This window comes from Lissotriton vulgaris, chromosome 5 (genome assembly GCF_964263255.1).
Source record: "Lissotriton vulgaris chromosome 5, aLisVul1.2, whole genome shotgun sequence".
Lineage (NCBI taxonomy): Eukaryota > Metazoa > Chordata > Amphibia > Caudata > Salamandridae > Lissotriton > Lissotriton vulgaris.
In genome coordinates this window covers 1718700058-1718714538 of record NC_141693.1, presented here as the reverse complement: position 1 = coordinate 1718714538, position 14481 = coordinate 1718700058, and the positions used below count along the sequence as shown (strand labels likewise).

At 52.6% G+C, this 14481-nt stretch overlaps 1 protein-coding gene across 3 annotated transcripts in view; it reads right to left on the bottom strand.

The window, feature by feature from the left end:
* SLC25A39 (solute carrier family 25 member 39) overlaps positions 1–14481 on the bottom strand; it is a 114946-nt gene that overhangs the window by 19712 nt on the left and 80753 nt on the right. For all 3 annotated transcript variants that reach the window (XR_015296054.1, XM_086923913.1, XM_086923914.1), the window contains 3 exons: positions 3442–3615; positions 1649–1758; positions 186–267 (listed from right to left, as the gene is read on the bottom strand). Coding sequence is in view for 2 of the 3 variants with exons in the window: in XM_086923913.1 (XP_086780039.1) it covers positions 186–267; positions 1649–1758; positions 3442–3615 (366 nt within the window). In the remaining variant the exon portion in view is untranslated. The remainder of the gene's footprint in view (positions 1–185; positions 268–1648; positions 1759–3441; positions 3616–14481) is intronic.

Genomic DNA, 14481 nt, shown 5'->3' with positions numbered 1-14481 from the left:
CTGACCCAACCATTGGTTGCACTGTGCCCTGTGAGGCTCAACTTTGCAGCCAGTGCCGGGGATGGCTCTCTCCGCTGCTAGCCTGCTAAGGGTTTTATACTTTACAAGACCTCCGAATGTTCTGTCAGTACTACGCCTTCACGTACTTCTATTGGGTTTTATCAGAGTGGCAAAACCCGACTCACCTCTTAAGGTCTCCAGCTCCCCAAGCGCAATCTGCCGGTGGGTTTTCACCACGTCGAAGGGAAGGGTGAGAACTGCAGCAATCTGCAAAGGAGAATGGAACAGTTCTGTGAGTGAGAACCTTCAAGGTTCAGGGAACAGTGTGCTATACATCATCAAGGTCACACGCGCCTGGCTGTGGTCAGCCTATGGGCCTGCTGCCTAGAACCCTGGATGAACTCTTGTAGAGGCAGACAATTCCCAACCCAGGGCTGGAGCCGACTAGTCGCAGTACCCTTCATTCCCAACCCAAGGCCGTAGCAGAGTACTCGCAGTACCCTTTATCTCCAACCCAAGGCCGTAACAGAGTAGTCCCAGCACCCTTTATCCCATACCCAAGGCCGTAGCAGAATACATGCAGTACCCTTTAGCACCAACCCAAGGCTGTAGCAGAGTACTCGCAGTACCCTTTATTACCAACCCAAGGCCTAACAGAGTAGTCCCAGTACCCTTTATCCCATACCCAAGGCGGTAGCAGAATACATGCAGTACCCTTTAGCACCAACCCAAAGCCGTAGCAGAGTACTCGCAGTACCCATTATTACCAAGGCTGTGGCAGAGTACTTGTAGTACCGTTTATCCCCAACTTCAGGCCGTAGGAGATTACTCGCAGTACCCTTTATCCCCAACCAAAGGCCGTAGCAGAGTGCTCGTATTACCCTTTATCCCCAGCCCAAGGCTATAGAAGAGTACTTGCAGTAGCCTTTATCCCACACCCAAAGCTGTAGCATTGTGCTCGCAGTACCCTTTATCGCCAACCAAAAACCGGAGCAGAGTACTCGCAGTACCCTTTACCCCCCAACCCAGGCCATAGCAGAGTACTCTCAGTAACCTTTATCCCCAACCCAAGGACGTAGCAGAGTCGACCCAGTGCCTTCTCCCCTACCTGCAGACTTATCAATGATTGGGAAGAGTTCTTGAGCCCCTCACATAGGCATCTCAGTACCGCTTAGGTCTATAGATTTCTGCATCCCTGCACCCCGCAGAAGTGAACTTCACCATAGTATTAACAGTGAGAAGGAGAGCGCTGTAAGCCCCAACCACAGGTATCACCAAGTACCCTTGGACCATAAAGTGCCTTCAGCACCCAGAGAAGCCTTTCGCAGTAATTGTGGGACCTTCTTGGGCCCATAAGACAACCTAAGATAGCAATCCCCAGAGCAGCAGAGCTCCTTAATACTCACAAGCCTCCCCCAAACACGGCCTTAGGACTAAAACAACTTCAAACTCCGATCTCACAGAGACACTGCTAATAATAGAGCATTGCTCCACTCTCAACCACAGGCCACCGAGAGGGCTCCTTAGTCCTTATTCCCAGGCCTCACTGGAGCATTTACAGTGCCGGCGAGAGGGATCTTTCACCCCCACTCCTTGTGCTCACCCAAGGGCCCGTAAATCCAAACCCCTGCCCTCCGGTGGTACTTACAGTTCCTGAGATGGCTCCAGCAGTGAAGCTGGTCATGAAAGTGGCTTCCTCAGTGCACGAGCGCTCCCACAGTTTCTGCTTGACGAGCTCATAGTTAAACCAGTAGAGAGCTGTGGAGAAGGGAAAGAGAAACAGGACATCAGCTCCAGTGTCACGGGGCGCCCTCTGGTTACACCAAACTCAGCTGTCTGTCTGGCCTCATGGCACACGGTCAAAGACTTATTTTCTGAGCCCCAGTTACAATGAAACTATTTTTACATAAAGGGGAAAAAACAAGTTGGATCTTCACCAGGTCTGGCAATTTGTGATTACTCCAGAAAGACATTAGAGTTTGTTAAGTGATGAGCGAAATACAGTGAAAATAGGAGACCGCTTCAAGTGAGAAATTCAGGGTGGTGTATATTATGTCAGAACAGCACTGTTGGCAACGGAGTGGCTTGAGAGCGCATTCTAGCAGACGCTACAATCCTCTGCATCTCACAGGATCCCAGACAGCATGGAGTTCTCAAATAGAAAAATCTACACTTTGGTTCAAGGCTCGGTCTGTATCGTAACTAAGGCTCACAGTTTTCAGTTTTTACTGATTCTTACAGATAAATACAGACAGACAATAGTGTGTTTCCTGTCTGTATTTATTGATAAAAGCAGACAAATCCAGATAATTTGGCTTCTTTTGAGCGATTCTTTAAGTTATCATTCATGAATTCTAGGCCAGCAGATGTGCAGATTGACAGCATAGAGTGTCTAAAAACAGGATGAGACTTCCTTGAATGGGATGAGAGTCTCACTCCTTATCTCAACATTTGTTTGGGTTATAATGCTTATATTTTCATTTAGGTATTTTATTTTATTATATATGGCTTTTTAAAGGCAGCGAAATGTGTGTACAATACTGATAAAATGGACAAAAAATAATTATTAACACAGACCGAAAGGTAAAAACAAATGTAAATACCGTAAAACCGGAAGCCCCACCCATATTCCATGAAAAGAAACCCTGCCAGCACAGACTGCAGTCTCAGATATGCCATGAGACAACACTTTGGCACAACATGCTGCACAAACACCAAAAACACTAAAGATGGGGCCCAAACAAAAAAATCTAGGCATGAAGGCCAAAAGGAATGCAGGACAGAAGAAGGCAGGAGAGGCCATACAGCCCAGACGAGGAGCTGGGATGGTTTAGAAACTGAGTGCTCTTCAAGCATCTTTGTGAGAATTCACCACAGCATCCGGACATGGCGTGCTATAAAAGGATTTGGGGCGACACAGATTATGGAGCTTGGACAGTACATTCTGCACGAGAGCCTGAAATGCCTCCAAGTTCCGAGACAGCACAGGCAATTTGAAGGACTCGGACAGTGTCTGGTATTATTGTCCAGTGCTATATTAGTAAAAAAATAAGTGCTGGGGCAAATGTCAGGCCACTGCGGTTTGAAACCACAACTGGCCACTGTACTTAAACTACTAATAACCATCACACTGCTACAAGTGTGACAATTCAGACTCATCAAGGCCGCCAAAGCTTTAAGAATGGCTTGGGTGCCAGTTATTAGTGGTTTTTAATGTATATTGAATTAACTACCAACTATTTTTCTGCTCATCTTTAAATTACACAATACCGCCACCATGTGGCAGCAGTCTTAAGTGCAAGTTCAGGCAATTAAGTGCTGGTGCCAAGCACCGGAAACCACTGCGAGGCAGGCAGATCGAGAAGTATGGGCAAGCACAGGGGTACATTTAGCCTCCTTTCCATGTCCAACGAAACTAAAAACAGTTAAAGGCCAGCTTACCTGAAAAAGGCACATCGCGCAGCACAGTGGGTCCCCAGCCTCTCCAGAGGGACAGCCAGCCGTCCTGTGCAATGGATGAGCGGATGCAGACACACAGTTCACCGTACGTCAGCTGCCTGGACTGCATCTTGGTGCGGATGAGCTCCAAAGGACTGATCACGGTGACTGCTCCAACTACAGGGTCGACAAAAAGCAAAGACGATTAGAGTAGGACTGCAGCGAGTGAGCACGAGACGCCATTCGCACACCGCCAGCAGCACACACGGGGCACCCTCTACACACCAACTGCAAGCACGAGGTGCGCTCCGCACACCAACTGCACACACGAGGCGCACTTCACACACCAACTGCACACACGAAGCGCACTTCACACACCAACTGCACACACGAAGCGCACTTCACACACCAACTGCACAATCACAGACTGCTTGCGTTCGGATTTACAATGGCAATAGTTATAACTTTCGCAAATGTGACACCTATAGCATTTATAATGCAACATGTTTTGTATTTACGTGACTTAGATGTATTGATATTACAAATAACAATGGCTTTTAAGTTTTTAAAAATAATTAATACTTAAATAGAAGTGATTGTAGTTTATAATGGCAATAGCTTAAACTTTTGTAAATAACTTTTGTGAAGATTATGTTCAGTGTTGTTAGACCCGGGACCCCGGCCGGCCAAGACTCGCGTCGAGGTCAGTCAGGGATCGCCAGTTCTAAGTGTCAGGGCAAGGGAGTCACACACCAAGGCAACCCCCACTCGCCCTCTAGGTAACGTGGCGCGAGCAGTCAAGGCTAAACTTGGAGGCGATGTAAGTTAAGTATTTGCGCACGCACCCCAGCAACAACACCCAAGGCCCACCACAAAGAAACACTCCACACAAGGTTATGTAAAAATAGCCTTTGTATTATAAAAATATACATCAGATAAAACACACATCTTATTACACGGTGCCAACAGGCACAGGCGGAATTTACAAGGGATATTTGTACAGGACAGGGCCACCTGGACCACTGTCAAGGGTATGCACTTTTAGAAATAACACTTTTAGAAATAGCACTTTTTAGATCATGGGATTATCACTGTAGCACAAAATTGACATACAACCAGTCACTACTGGTACCAGGTGAGCACCACCTATGCAACCCTCACTATCTTAGGAGATTACACTAGGGAACCTGGGCTCTGCTAGCACCACCTGTACTAGCAAGAAGGAAACAACCACCTACATATCACACTACCTGTAGGGGTGTAAGAACATAACACATGATGCAATGCATAACATTCATTCAGAGGTGTAAGCAAAATGAACAATTGCGCCAAACTCACGTAAGTCACCACCTGTGACTGTCCCTAGGCCCTCTGGCCTTGTTGGGGCTAGGACGCCCTGTGTCCAATGTCAGGGGGGGCCTAAACGGAGCAGTTGCCCACAAAGTGCTGGGCAACTGGGTAGCACAATGATGGGGGGCAACACGCTTGGGGAGCCTCACAGGCTCTGCAGAATGACTGTCCCCTTGGAGCCTCGCTGGGCTCTGAATACACAATTGGCCCCTGAGCCTCTCGGGGCTCTTAAACAACAATGGGGTCGCCTGAGCCTCTCTGGGCTCTTAACTCATGATGTGCCCCTCAAGAGCCTCTCGTGGCTCTAACAAATGGTGTGCCCCTCAAGAGCCTCTCGTGGCTCTGAAACCAAAACAAAAGATGCAGCCTCACTGGGCTGTTGGGCTCCCTCACGGGGGACCCGGGAACACTGGGGGTGCCTCGAGCCTCTCACTAGGCTCCAAACACCAAACGGGGGCGGGGAGCCTCTCAGGGCTCGAAATACCGGAGGCGGCCGTGGGGGGAGCCTCCTAGGCTCAACAAAGGAATGCCCCTGGAGCCTCGTGGCTCCCAAACAAATGCTGCCTTGGTTGGAGTCCCTCCCGGACTCGAGACAGCAAAATACCACGCGGGAGTCCCCCAGCCCTTCTACACTCACCGGGCTATCCTCGGGGGACTCTGCAGGCGTTGGGGTCCTTCTCGGCGGGCTCTTCTTCTCCCCGGGGCTTCTTCTTTCACATGGGAGCCCCGGCAGGCAGCAGCTTCCGCCTGCCTCTCTGTCCTGCCCCCGGCCTGCCTGACTTCCGGGTCGCGGCTGCGGGGGCGGGACTTTCGTCGGGCCGCACTCTGATTGGCCGGCGTCTCAGCTGCTTCCGGGTCGCCGTGGGCAGAGCGGCGGCCCGGGGATAATTCACGGCCAGAATCTGTGAAAATGCCGGGTGGGCACCGGCTCCTTTTAAAATATTAGATCGAGGTGGGCACTCGATCTGGGGGCCAACAACAAATAGCGGCAAGGTCCCTGGCGAGGTGGGCACTCGCCAGGGGCTCGAAAATCGGCAATTTCAGACGGCAAATGCCGGGTGGGCACCGGCTCGGGACAATAAAGCGCCCTGAGGCGCTGGGAGGAAATCGAGCGCGCTCTCAGCGCTAGGTGGCTGATCTAGCGCCGCAAATCAAGCGAAGCGCTCCCAGGTGCCCGGAGGGAAATACACAGCGCTCCTCGCGCTAGCAATAATCCTAACGCTTCCAGGTGCCCTCAGCAGGGCAGGGTCCCAGGAAAGTTCCTTGTGGAATGTAGGGGGGGCAAGGCTGGGCCCAGAGCCAGCACACTGGGTCTCCAGGCAGGGAGACACTCCAAGTGGCGGTCCTCTGGCCCAGCAGCAGCAACAGCCCCCTCAAGTAGGATCCTGGCAGAGAACAGCTTCAGTGGGGACACAGCCCCATTTTTATACACCCAATCCTTTGTCTGAAGGTGCAGGGTGGGGGCGGAACCAGTCGCAGCTGGTTCTTGAGTACCCTTGATGGCCCAACCACCCCTTTCTTTCACTGGCAGGGCTAGGGTCGTTAGACACACCACAGGGGGGCGGAGCCAGCATTGTGTGGGGAAAACCCAGCCCATCCAGGACACAGGTACACTCCTCCCACACATCACTCATGCTAATCTCCCACTCACCACCGGGCAGACCCATCCAGACTTCCTGGAGCCTGGCATGCCAGCCAGCTCCAGCCAATCACGCTCCAGCACCCTCACTGTACACATATCTCAATGTCCAGAAGTAGCACTTCCCAACTAGACACACACATGCCGCAGACACCATCTTGCAGCATTCACTCTCACGAGTTCAGGCATACCAAACTCGAGCCTGCACTCCCCACGCATCAGGAACTACTAGGGACACACACATTCCCCATGCATTCCTATGGGAGGGCAGGCCAGCCATACTACACGCACGCACTTTCACTCTGGGACTCAGGGAAAAGTGCGCAGAGACCCACAAATCACTAGCACAGGGTCACAAATAAGGCAAAAAGTCTAGGGGTGAACCTGCCCTGCGGGCCAAGTCCAACACAACCCCCTTCCAGCCAAAACGCAGGGGAGAACAATCACCACCGTGATGGACTTCCCTGCTTGGGGCGATAGAACACGGACGCAGGCCCGCCACTGCCGGGACACCCTCCTGTTCTATGCCACGGTGAACCCCTAGGGTTCCTTCTAAAGCTACTGTAAGGACCAACTGGGCTACCCCACTGGTACTCCTCAGCTGTCCGCGGCCAGGACCAGGCCCTAGGCCACCCAGGTGCCACTGGTTCCTGCCAACTCACAAAGTGGGGGGTAGTAACCCCTGGCACATAACAGCCATTTTCCACTCTTCCTGTCTGCAAGACAGGGCTAGACTGCCACTGGTTCTCCAGCCTAGGGTCTACAACCTTAGGTGGACCAGGAGTCTCAGGGAAGGCTCTCCTCCCCTTACCTCTTCTTCTAGGGTTCCTCCTCCTCCGGCGAGGGGTACACCTAGCACGCCATTCCAACCCAGGGTTTAACCCCTCAGGTTGCACCGGGGTCAGAGGTGGGCTTTCCCACCCTCTGCACCCCCTTCCAGAGGTCTGCCCTCTCCCAACTGGAGAAGTTCCTCTGGAAGAACCGGTCAGGACACTGCTTACAGTCGTCCTACCCTTCAGGTCAGGCCGAACCTGCCCCTGGCCTCCCAACCTCCGGTCTAAAACCTTTGGTGGAATAATTGCCTGGCACTCCAGGACTTCTGGGGATTCACACGCAATCCCCCTGAGGCTGACACATGACCCATGTGTCGTGTGACGGTCTGTCTGGCGCAGATCTCCCGCCTCCTGTCCACCTGACAGGGCGCAAAGATCCCCCAGACCAGAAGTGGCGCCCCCCGGGTCCACCCAAGACCTAGCCCCACTGGCTAGTCTCTGGTCCACTGGTGCATCCACTGGGAAACTCGTCCCCCAATCACTCCTCGCTTCGGACTTCTGTGCCCTCCCAACTGGAGCGACACTGCCGGACACTGGAACCCCTGGAGTTCTGGTTACAGACACTCCAGGTTCCCTAGACACTAGGAGATCTTCCTCAAGTGTACTAACCGGACAGCCTAGGTCCCTAACCTGGTGTTCCCTCAAGAAACCACCCAGGTTCTGAGATAGGGCTTCGGGCCTCTGGGGACTCTCAGCCTCCCACTGACTCCTGCTCCACTGAGCCAGGTAGTCAGCCCCTCCACCCCTCTCACTATACTGGGACCTAGCTGGGCTACACTGAGCCTCTTCCACCACGCTGGGCTGGAAGCTACCTGTACCACTATTGTTGGACTCACTCTCCAATGACTCTACAGAACCTCTGGCACTCTCCCAGCGCTCTGCTTCTTCTGCAAGGGTGTCCGGATCAGTCAACCCACATTCCAACAGGTGTAGGCGCAACTCCGGCAAACAACTACTAAGCACCTGCTCTCTTAGAACCAGATCAAATAGTTTGTCAAACTCAGATTCCATGTGAACCTCTAACCATTCAGCCAGTGCACCTTGACATTCATCCACAAACTCCCCCCAAGACTGGTGAGACAGTTTCCTACTGCCCCTGAATCTCAACCTATACTCCTCCTCTGGGGAAACAGGTACCAGACTCTGGGAACTGGGAGTGGGATTTCCTGCACTGAGATTCAAATAGCTGCCACCACTGGACTCAACCCTCCCTGGGGGATCCAGAAAATTAAGACTGCGGTCAGGGGATAACCTACACTCTAGGGCTATCTTCTCCCTGGCCAAGGCCCTCTCAGCCTCTGCAGTCCGCTCATTCACACCCAGCTGCGCCATCTCTCTGGCATGCTCTAACCTGAGCTTCTCCATGGCCAGCTGGTGCTCCCTCTCTTCTCTCCTATCCACCCACTCCTCTGGGGACAGGGAAAGGGATGGGGTGCTACATCTGACACTGGACCCAGCAAGGGACTCCCTATCTATGGGGTCCTCGCTCTCTGCTGGCGCCCAGCCACTGTCAAACTCACTCTCCACATCAGACTCTTCAGGGCTCCTCTCAGACCCACCACCCTCATGGTGTGCGGTCCGGGCCCTCTCCCTCTCACTGTGCTCACGCTCCCAGTCACTCTTCTGCCACAGGATCATGTTATCCCTAAGCTTGGACTGGGTGTCTGACTCACTCACTGGGATGTCTCTCTCCTTACATAACCGTACCAACTCATGCACACTGTACTTAAACAGGCCACACAGGTTAAAAGGAGATTCCATCTTGGCAGGATGCTCACAGACACGTGCAACACAAGGGAACTAGCAATCTGAAGTCAAAGTACACAATTCCAAAACTTCCACTCTCCTTAAAAAAAGAACTCACTCATGCGTCCAGGAAAACACACCATTCATCCACACACACCCTCCCCTCGGATCGGTAAGGCAGTTTCTACCACCCCTGACTTCTCAACCTGACCACAAGTGACACAGGTACCAAACTCTGGAAGCAGGGCGGGGGACAAATGTACTGGACACAATTATAAAATGACACTCTTCAGGAGAAGCAACAATGGAACTTCTACCAAAACACAATAATCCCCAAAAATGTGGTCATCTAAAATGCAGAGCTTTGTAGTGGCCAGTTGCTACTGTGGTACAACGCAAACACAAATCCTTATCCTCACCGCTTGCCGCCAATGTTAGACCCGGGACCCCGGCCGGCCAAGACTCGCGTCGAGGTCAGTCAGGGATCGCCAGTTCTAAGTGTCAGGGCAAGGGAGTCACACACCAAGGCAACCCCCACTCGCCCTCTAGGTAACGTGGCGCGAGCAGTCAAGGCTAAACTTGGAGGCGATGTAAGTTAAGTATTTGCGCACGCACCCCAGCAACAACACCCAAGGCCCACCACAAAGAAACACTCCACACAAGGTTATGTAAAAATAGCCTTTGTATTATAAAAATATACATCAGATAAAACACACATCTTATTACACGGTGCCAACAGGCACAGGCGGAATTTACAAGGGATATTTGTACAGGACAGGGCCACCTGGACCACTGTCAAGGGTATGCACTTTTAGAAATAACACTTTTAGAAATAGCACTTTTTAGATCATGGGATTATCACTGTAGCACAAAATTGACATACAACCAGTCACTACTGGTACCAGGTGAGCACCACCTATGCAACCCTCACTATCTTAGGAGATTACACTAGGGAACCTGGGCTCTGCTAGCACCACCTGTACTAGCAAGAAGGAAACAACCACCTACATATCACACTACCTGTAGGGGTGTAAGAACATAACACATGATGCAATGCATAACATTCATTCAGAGGTGTAAGCAAAATGAACAATTGCGCCAAACTCACGTAAGTCACCACCTGTGACTGTCCCTAGGCCCTCTGGCCTTGTTGGGGCTAGGACGCCCTGTGTCCAATGTCAGGGGGGGCCTAAACGGAGCAGTTGCCCACAAAGTGCTGGGCAACTGGGTAGCACAATGATGGGGGGCAACACGCTTGGGGAGCCTCACAGGCTCTGCAGAATGACTGTCCCCTTGGAGCCTCGCTGGGCTCTGAATACACAATTGGCCCCTGAGCCTCTCGGGGCTCTTAAACAACAATGGGGTCGCCTGAGCCTCTCTGGGCTCTTAACTCATGATGTGCCCCTCAAGAGCCTCTCGTGGCTCTAACAAATGGTGTGCCCCTCAAGAGCCTCTCGTGGCTCTGAAACCAAAACAAAAGATGCAGCCTCACTGGGTTGTTGGGCTCCCTCACGGGGGACCCGGGAACACTGGGGGTGCCTCGAGCCTCTCACTAGGCTCCAAACACCAAACGGGGGCGGGGAGCCTCTCAGGGCTCGAAATACCGGAGGCGGCCGTGGGGGGAGCCTCCTAGGCTCAACAAAGGAATGCCCCTGGAGCCTCGTGGCTCCCAAACAAATGCTGCCTTGGTTGGAGTCCCTCCCGGACTCGAGACAGCAAAATACCACGCGGGAGTCCCCCAGCCCTTCTACACTCACCGGGCTATCCTCGGGGGACTCTGCAGGCGTTGGGGTCCTTCTCGGCGGGCTCTTCTTCTCCCCGGGGCTTCTTCTTTCACATGGGAGCCCCGGCAGGCAGCAGCTTCCGCCTGCCTCTCTGTCCTGCCCCCGGCCTGCCTGACTTCCGGGTCGCGGCTGCGGGGGCGGGACTTTCGTCGGGCCGCACTCTGATTGGCCGGCGTCTCAGCTGCTTCCGGGTCGCCGTGGGCAGAGCGGCGGCCCGGGGATAATTCACGGCCAGAATCTGTGAAAATGCCGGGTGGGCACCGGCTCCTTTTAAAATATTAGATCGAGGTGGGCACTCGATCTGGGGGCCAACAACAAATAGCGGCAAGGTCCCTGGCGAGGTGGGCACTCGCCAGGGGCTCGAAAATCGGCAATTTCAGACGGCAAATGCCGGGTGGGCACCGGCTCGGGACAATAAAGCGCCCTGAGGCGCTGGGAGGAAATCGAGCGCGCTCTCAGCGCTAGGTGGCTGATCTAGCGCCGCAAATCAAGCGAAGCGCTCCCAGGTGCCCGGAGGGAAATACACAGCGCTCCTCGCGCTAGCAATAATCCTAACGCTTCCAGGTGCCCTCAGCAGGGCAGGGTCCCAGGAAAGTTCCTTGTGGAATGTAGGGGGGGCAAGGCTGGGCCCAGAGCCAGCACACTGGGTCTCCAGGCAGGGAGACACTCCAAGTGGCGGTCCTCTGGCCCAGCAGCAGCAACAGCCCCCTCAAGTAGGATCCTGGCAGAGAACAGCTTCAGTGGGGACACAGCCCCATTTTTATACACCCAATCCTTTGTCTGAAGGTGCAGGGTGGGGGCGGAACCAGTCGCAGCTGGTTCTTGAGTACCCTTGATGGCCCAACCACCCCTTTCTTTCACTGGCAGGGCTAGGGTCGTTAGACACACCACAGGGGGGCGGAGCCAGCATTGTGTGGGGAAAACCCAGCCCATCCAGGACACAGGTACACTCCTCCCACACATCACTCATGCTAATCTCCCACTCACCACCGGGCAGACCCATCCAGACTTCCTGGAGCCTGGCATGCCAGCCAGCTCCAGCCAATCACGCTCCAGCACCCTCACTGTACACATATCTCAATGTCCAGAAGTAGCACTTCCCAACTAGACACACACATGCCGCAGACACCATCTTGCAGCATTCACTCTCACGAGTTCAGGCATACCAAACTCGAGCCTGCACTCCCCACGCATCAGGAACTACTAGGGACACACACATTCCCCATGCATTCCTATGGGAGGGCAGGCCAGCCATACTACACGCACGCACTTTCACTCTGGGACTCAGGGAAAAGTGCGCAGAGACCCACAAATCACTAGCACAGGGTCACAAATAAGGCAAAAAGTCTAGGGGTGAACCTGCCCTGCGGGCCAAGTCCAACAAGTGTATTTTATTGTGACGAAAATCCAAGAACAGAAGTGAAATATTAAAAAAAAAAAAAAAACGGATCTCAGGGTAGGGGCATTTCAAATTGGCAGAGGAAAAACTGCATTGGATTAACTAATGCGAGGAGAAATCTGCCTGGGGGCTACATCCACACATTTGCTTTGAAATTAACTGTTGTACACTCCTATGTTATGCTCATGATATTATATTTCTAAAGAAAGAAGTCACATTTCGACTAGTGGAAGGTAAATCTCTCTGAATTCGGTGTGTCTGCAGAGCAGACATTCGCCATAGCACACCAGCACCACCCAAGAAGATCCGCTGGCAATGGAACACATCTGGGCACAAAATCCAGGCTGTCGGCTAACACGTTTAGTTTGTAGTAGCATTTCTCAGGAAGATGCATTTCCCGAGTGAGCAAGAGGGAAACGTTTCACAACGGTCTATCTGACAAACTTCGACCACTCCGAAGTCAAGCTGCCAAGCCACAGCAGCATTGCCCAACAACGCCAACTCAAACAACTAACCATGGACTGGAGCTCTGAACATACATCAACTACAGCTCGAATATGAAACCGGCTACTTACCGGTCCTTAGGGCTTTTAAGATTGAAACTTTGCTAGAGTCCAGCCTTTGCACAATTCCCCACCTAGTGGCTGGGACCGGAAGTGTTCATTGCTAAATGTTTCTTAGTTCGTGACATTGTCGGACTGCGTCAATAACAAAGCTCTTCTACACGCAGGATGTGACGTTTTGTAGAAACAAATACCAAATGGCTGACACCATAAGGCAGGCGAGTAAACGGCAAACCGAGGCATAGATTCAGTTTGAGGCATGATAGGGCTCGGGTGTGAACCACTGCAACACAACCGCTGGCACAAGCACTGCAGTGACTTCAAAGCGTAATTAAGGAGTAGAAACTAAAAACGACGCGAAACGTCCTTGATTTTGAACTCATTTTGTAATCCATAATTTTCCTCGGTCTGAAACCTTAACCTTCAAACTTCTTTTCCTCAATTCTGAATGGACCCAGCGCTTTTTGATACGCAGCGCTGTGCCCCAGCCATGGCCATGCACCTTTCGGCTTCTGCTGTTCCGCATCACAGATGTTTCGACATTCTGGCGCTCAATTTAACTTACCAAGCGTGCTGCCTACTAGTAAATAAACAGCCTGTCCGGCGGCATAACAAGAGCCCCCGCGGCGCGGGTGGCAAGGGCACTGTGCACCGGCGGGGCGGAGAGCTCTGGGGGTGGGGGAAACACAAGTTTCGTTCCGCCACGGAGCCTGTCCCATTATCCTGGTTTGCCGCAATAATAAAACATTTGTTACGCAATCCGCCACACACAACCACGCATCTTGATTTTTAGGTCTCGCCTGTCGATGCGCATCGAGCTTGCGAGACTATGGGGGCTTAAACACTCTTTAACCAACTTGCAAGGAATCGTGGCGATTCCTTGCAGTGCCCGTGAAATTTAAGCTCAATGCGCATGCGCATCGAGCTTAAAAGCGCGTGCACATGCCCCCAGCCGCCTGCCTTGCCCACTCTCTCTCTCACAGCCTCCCCCAGCTCCTCCCCCTCACTTCTTGGTTGCACGGCCGCTAGGCCGTGCCTCCCCTACTCTCCTCCCCCCTCCTCCTCCTCCTCCTACTCTCCTCCCCCCTCCTCCTCCTACTCTCCTCCCCTGCCTGCCGTGTCGCACCTCTCCCCGCTCCGCCCCCTCCCCTGCCCGCCGTGTCGCAGAACACAGAAGCTTGCCTGTTAATTCACTTGTTTGCTTGCCTATCCGTCAATTAAGCCTCTACGTGATGTCCTGACCTGAACCAAATTTACAATAATCTAACCACCCGAGGTCAGTACAATTGGCTATCACCCCACTGACCTAAACGCCATACTAGACTAAAGAAAGACTCTGATAGACGCGGAGCCAGTGTTCCGTCGTTTTGTGGACTCCGCAACCAATCAACACTTTGACATTCTATGTGGTGCGCTGGGATTGGCTCATGAGTACCACTTGCTCCAATCATAGGTTACCTAGCATATTGCATTACCTTCCCACTGCCAGAATAAATTCAGCCGAGTGTTCCGTCGTTTTGTGGACTCCGCAACCAATCAACACTGACATTCTATGTGGTGCGCTGGGATTGGCTCATGAGTACCACTTGCTCCAATCATAGGTTACCTAGCATATTGCATTACCTTCCCACTGCCAGAATAAATTCAGCCGGTGTATTCGTTGTTATGCGACCCGGAAGTGTAAAGGCATCCCTTAGCAGTCCTACTCTCCTCCCCCCTCCTCCTCCTA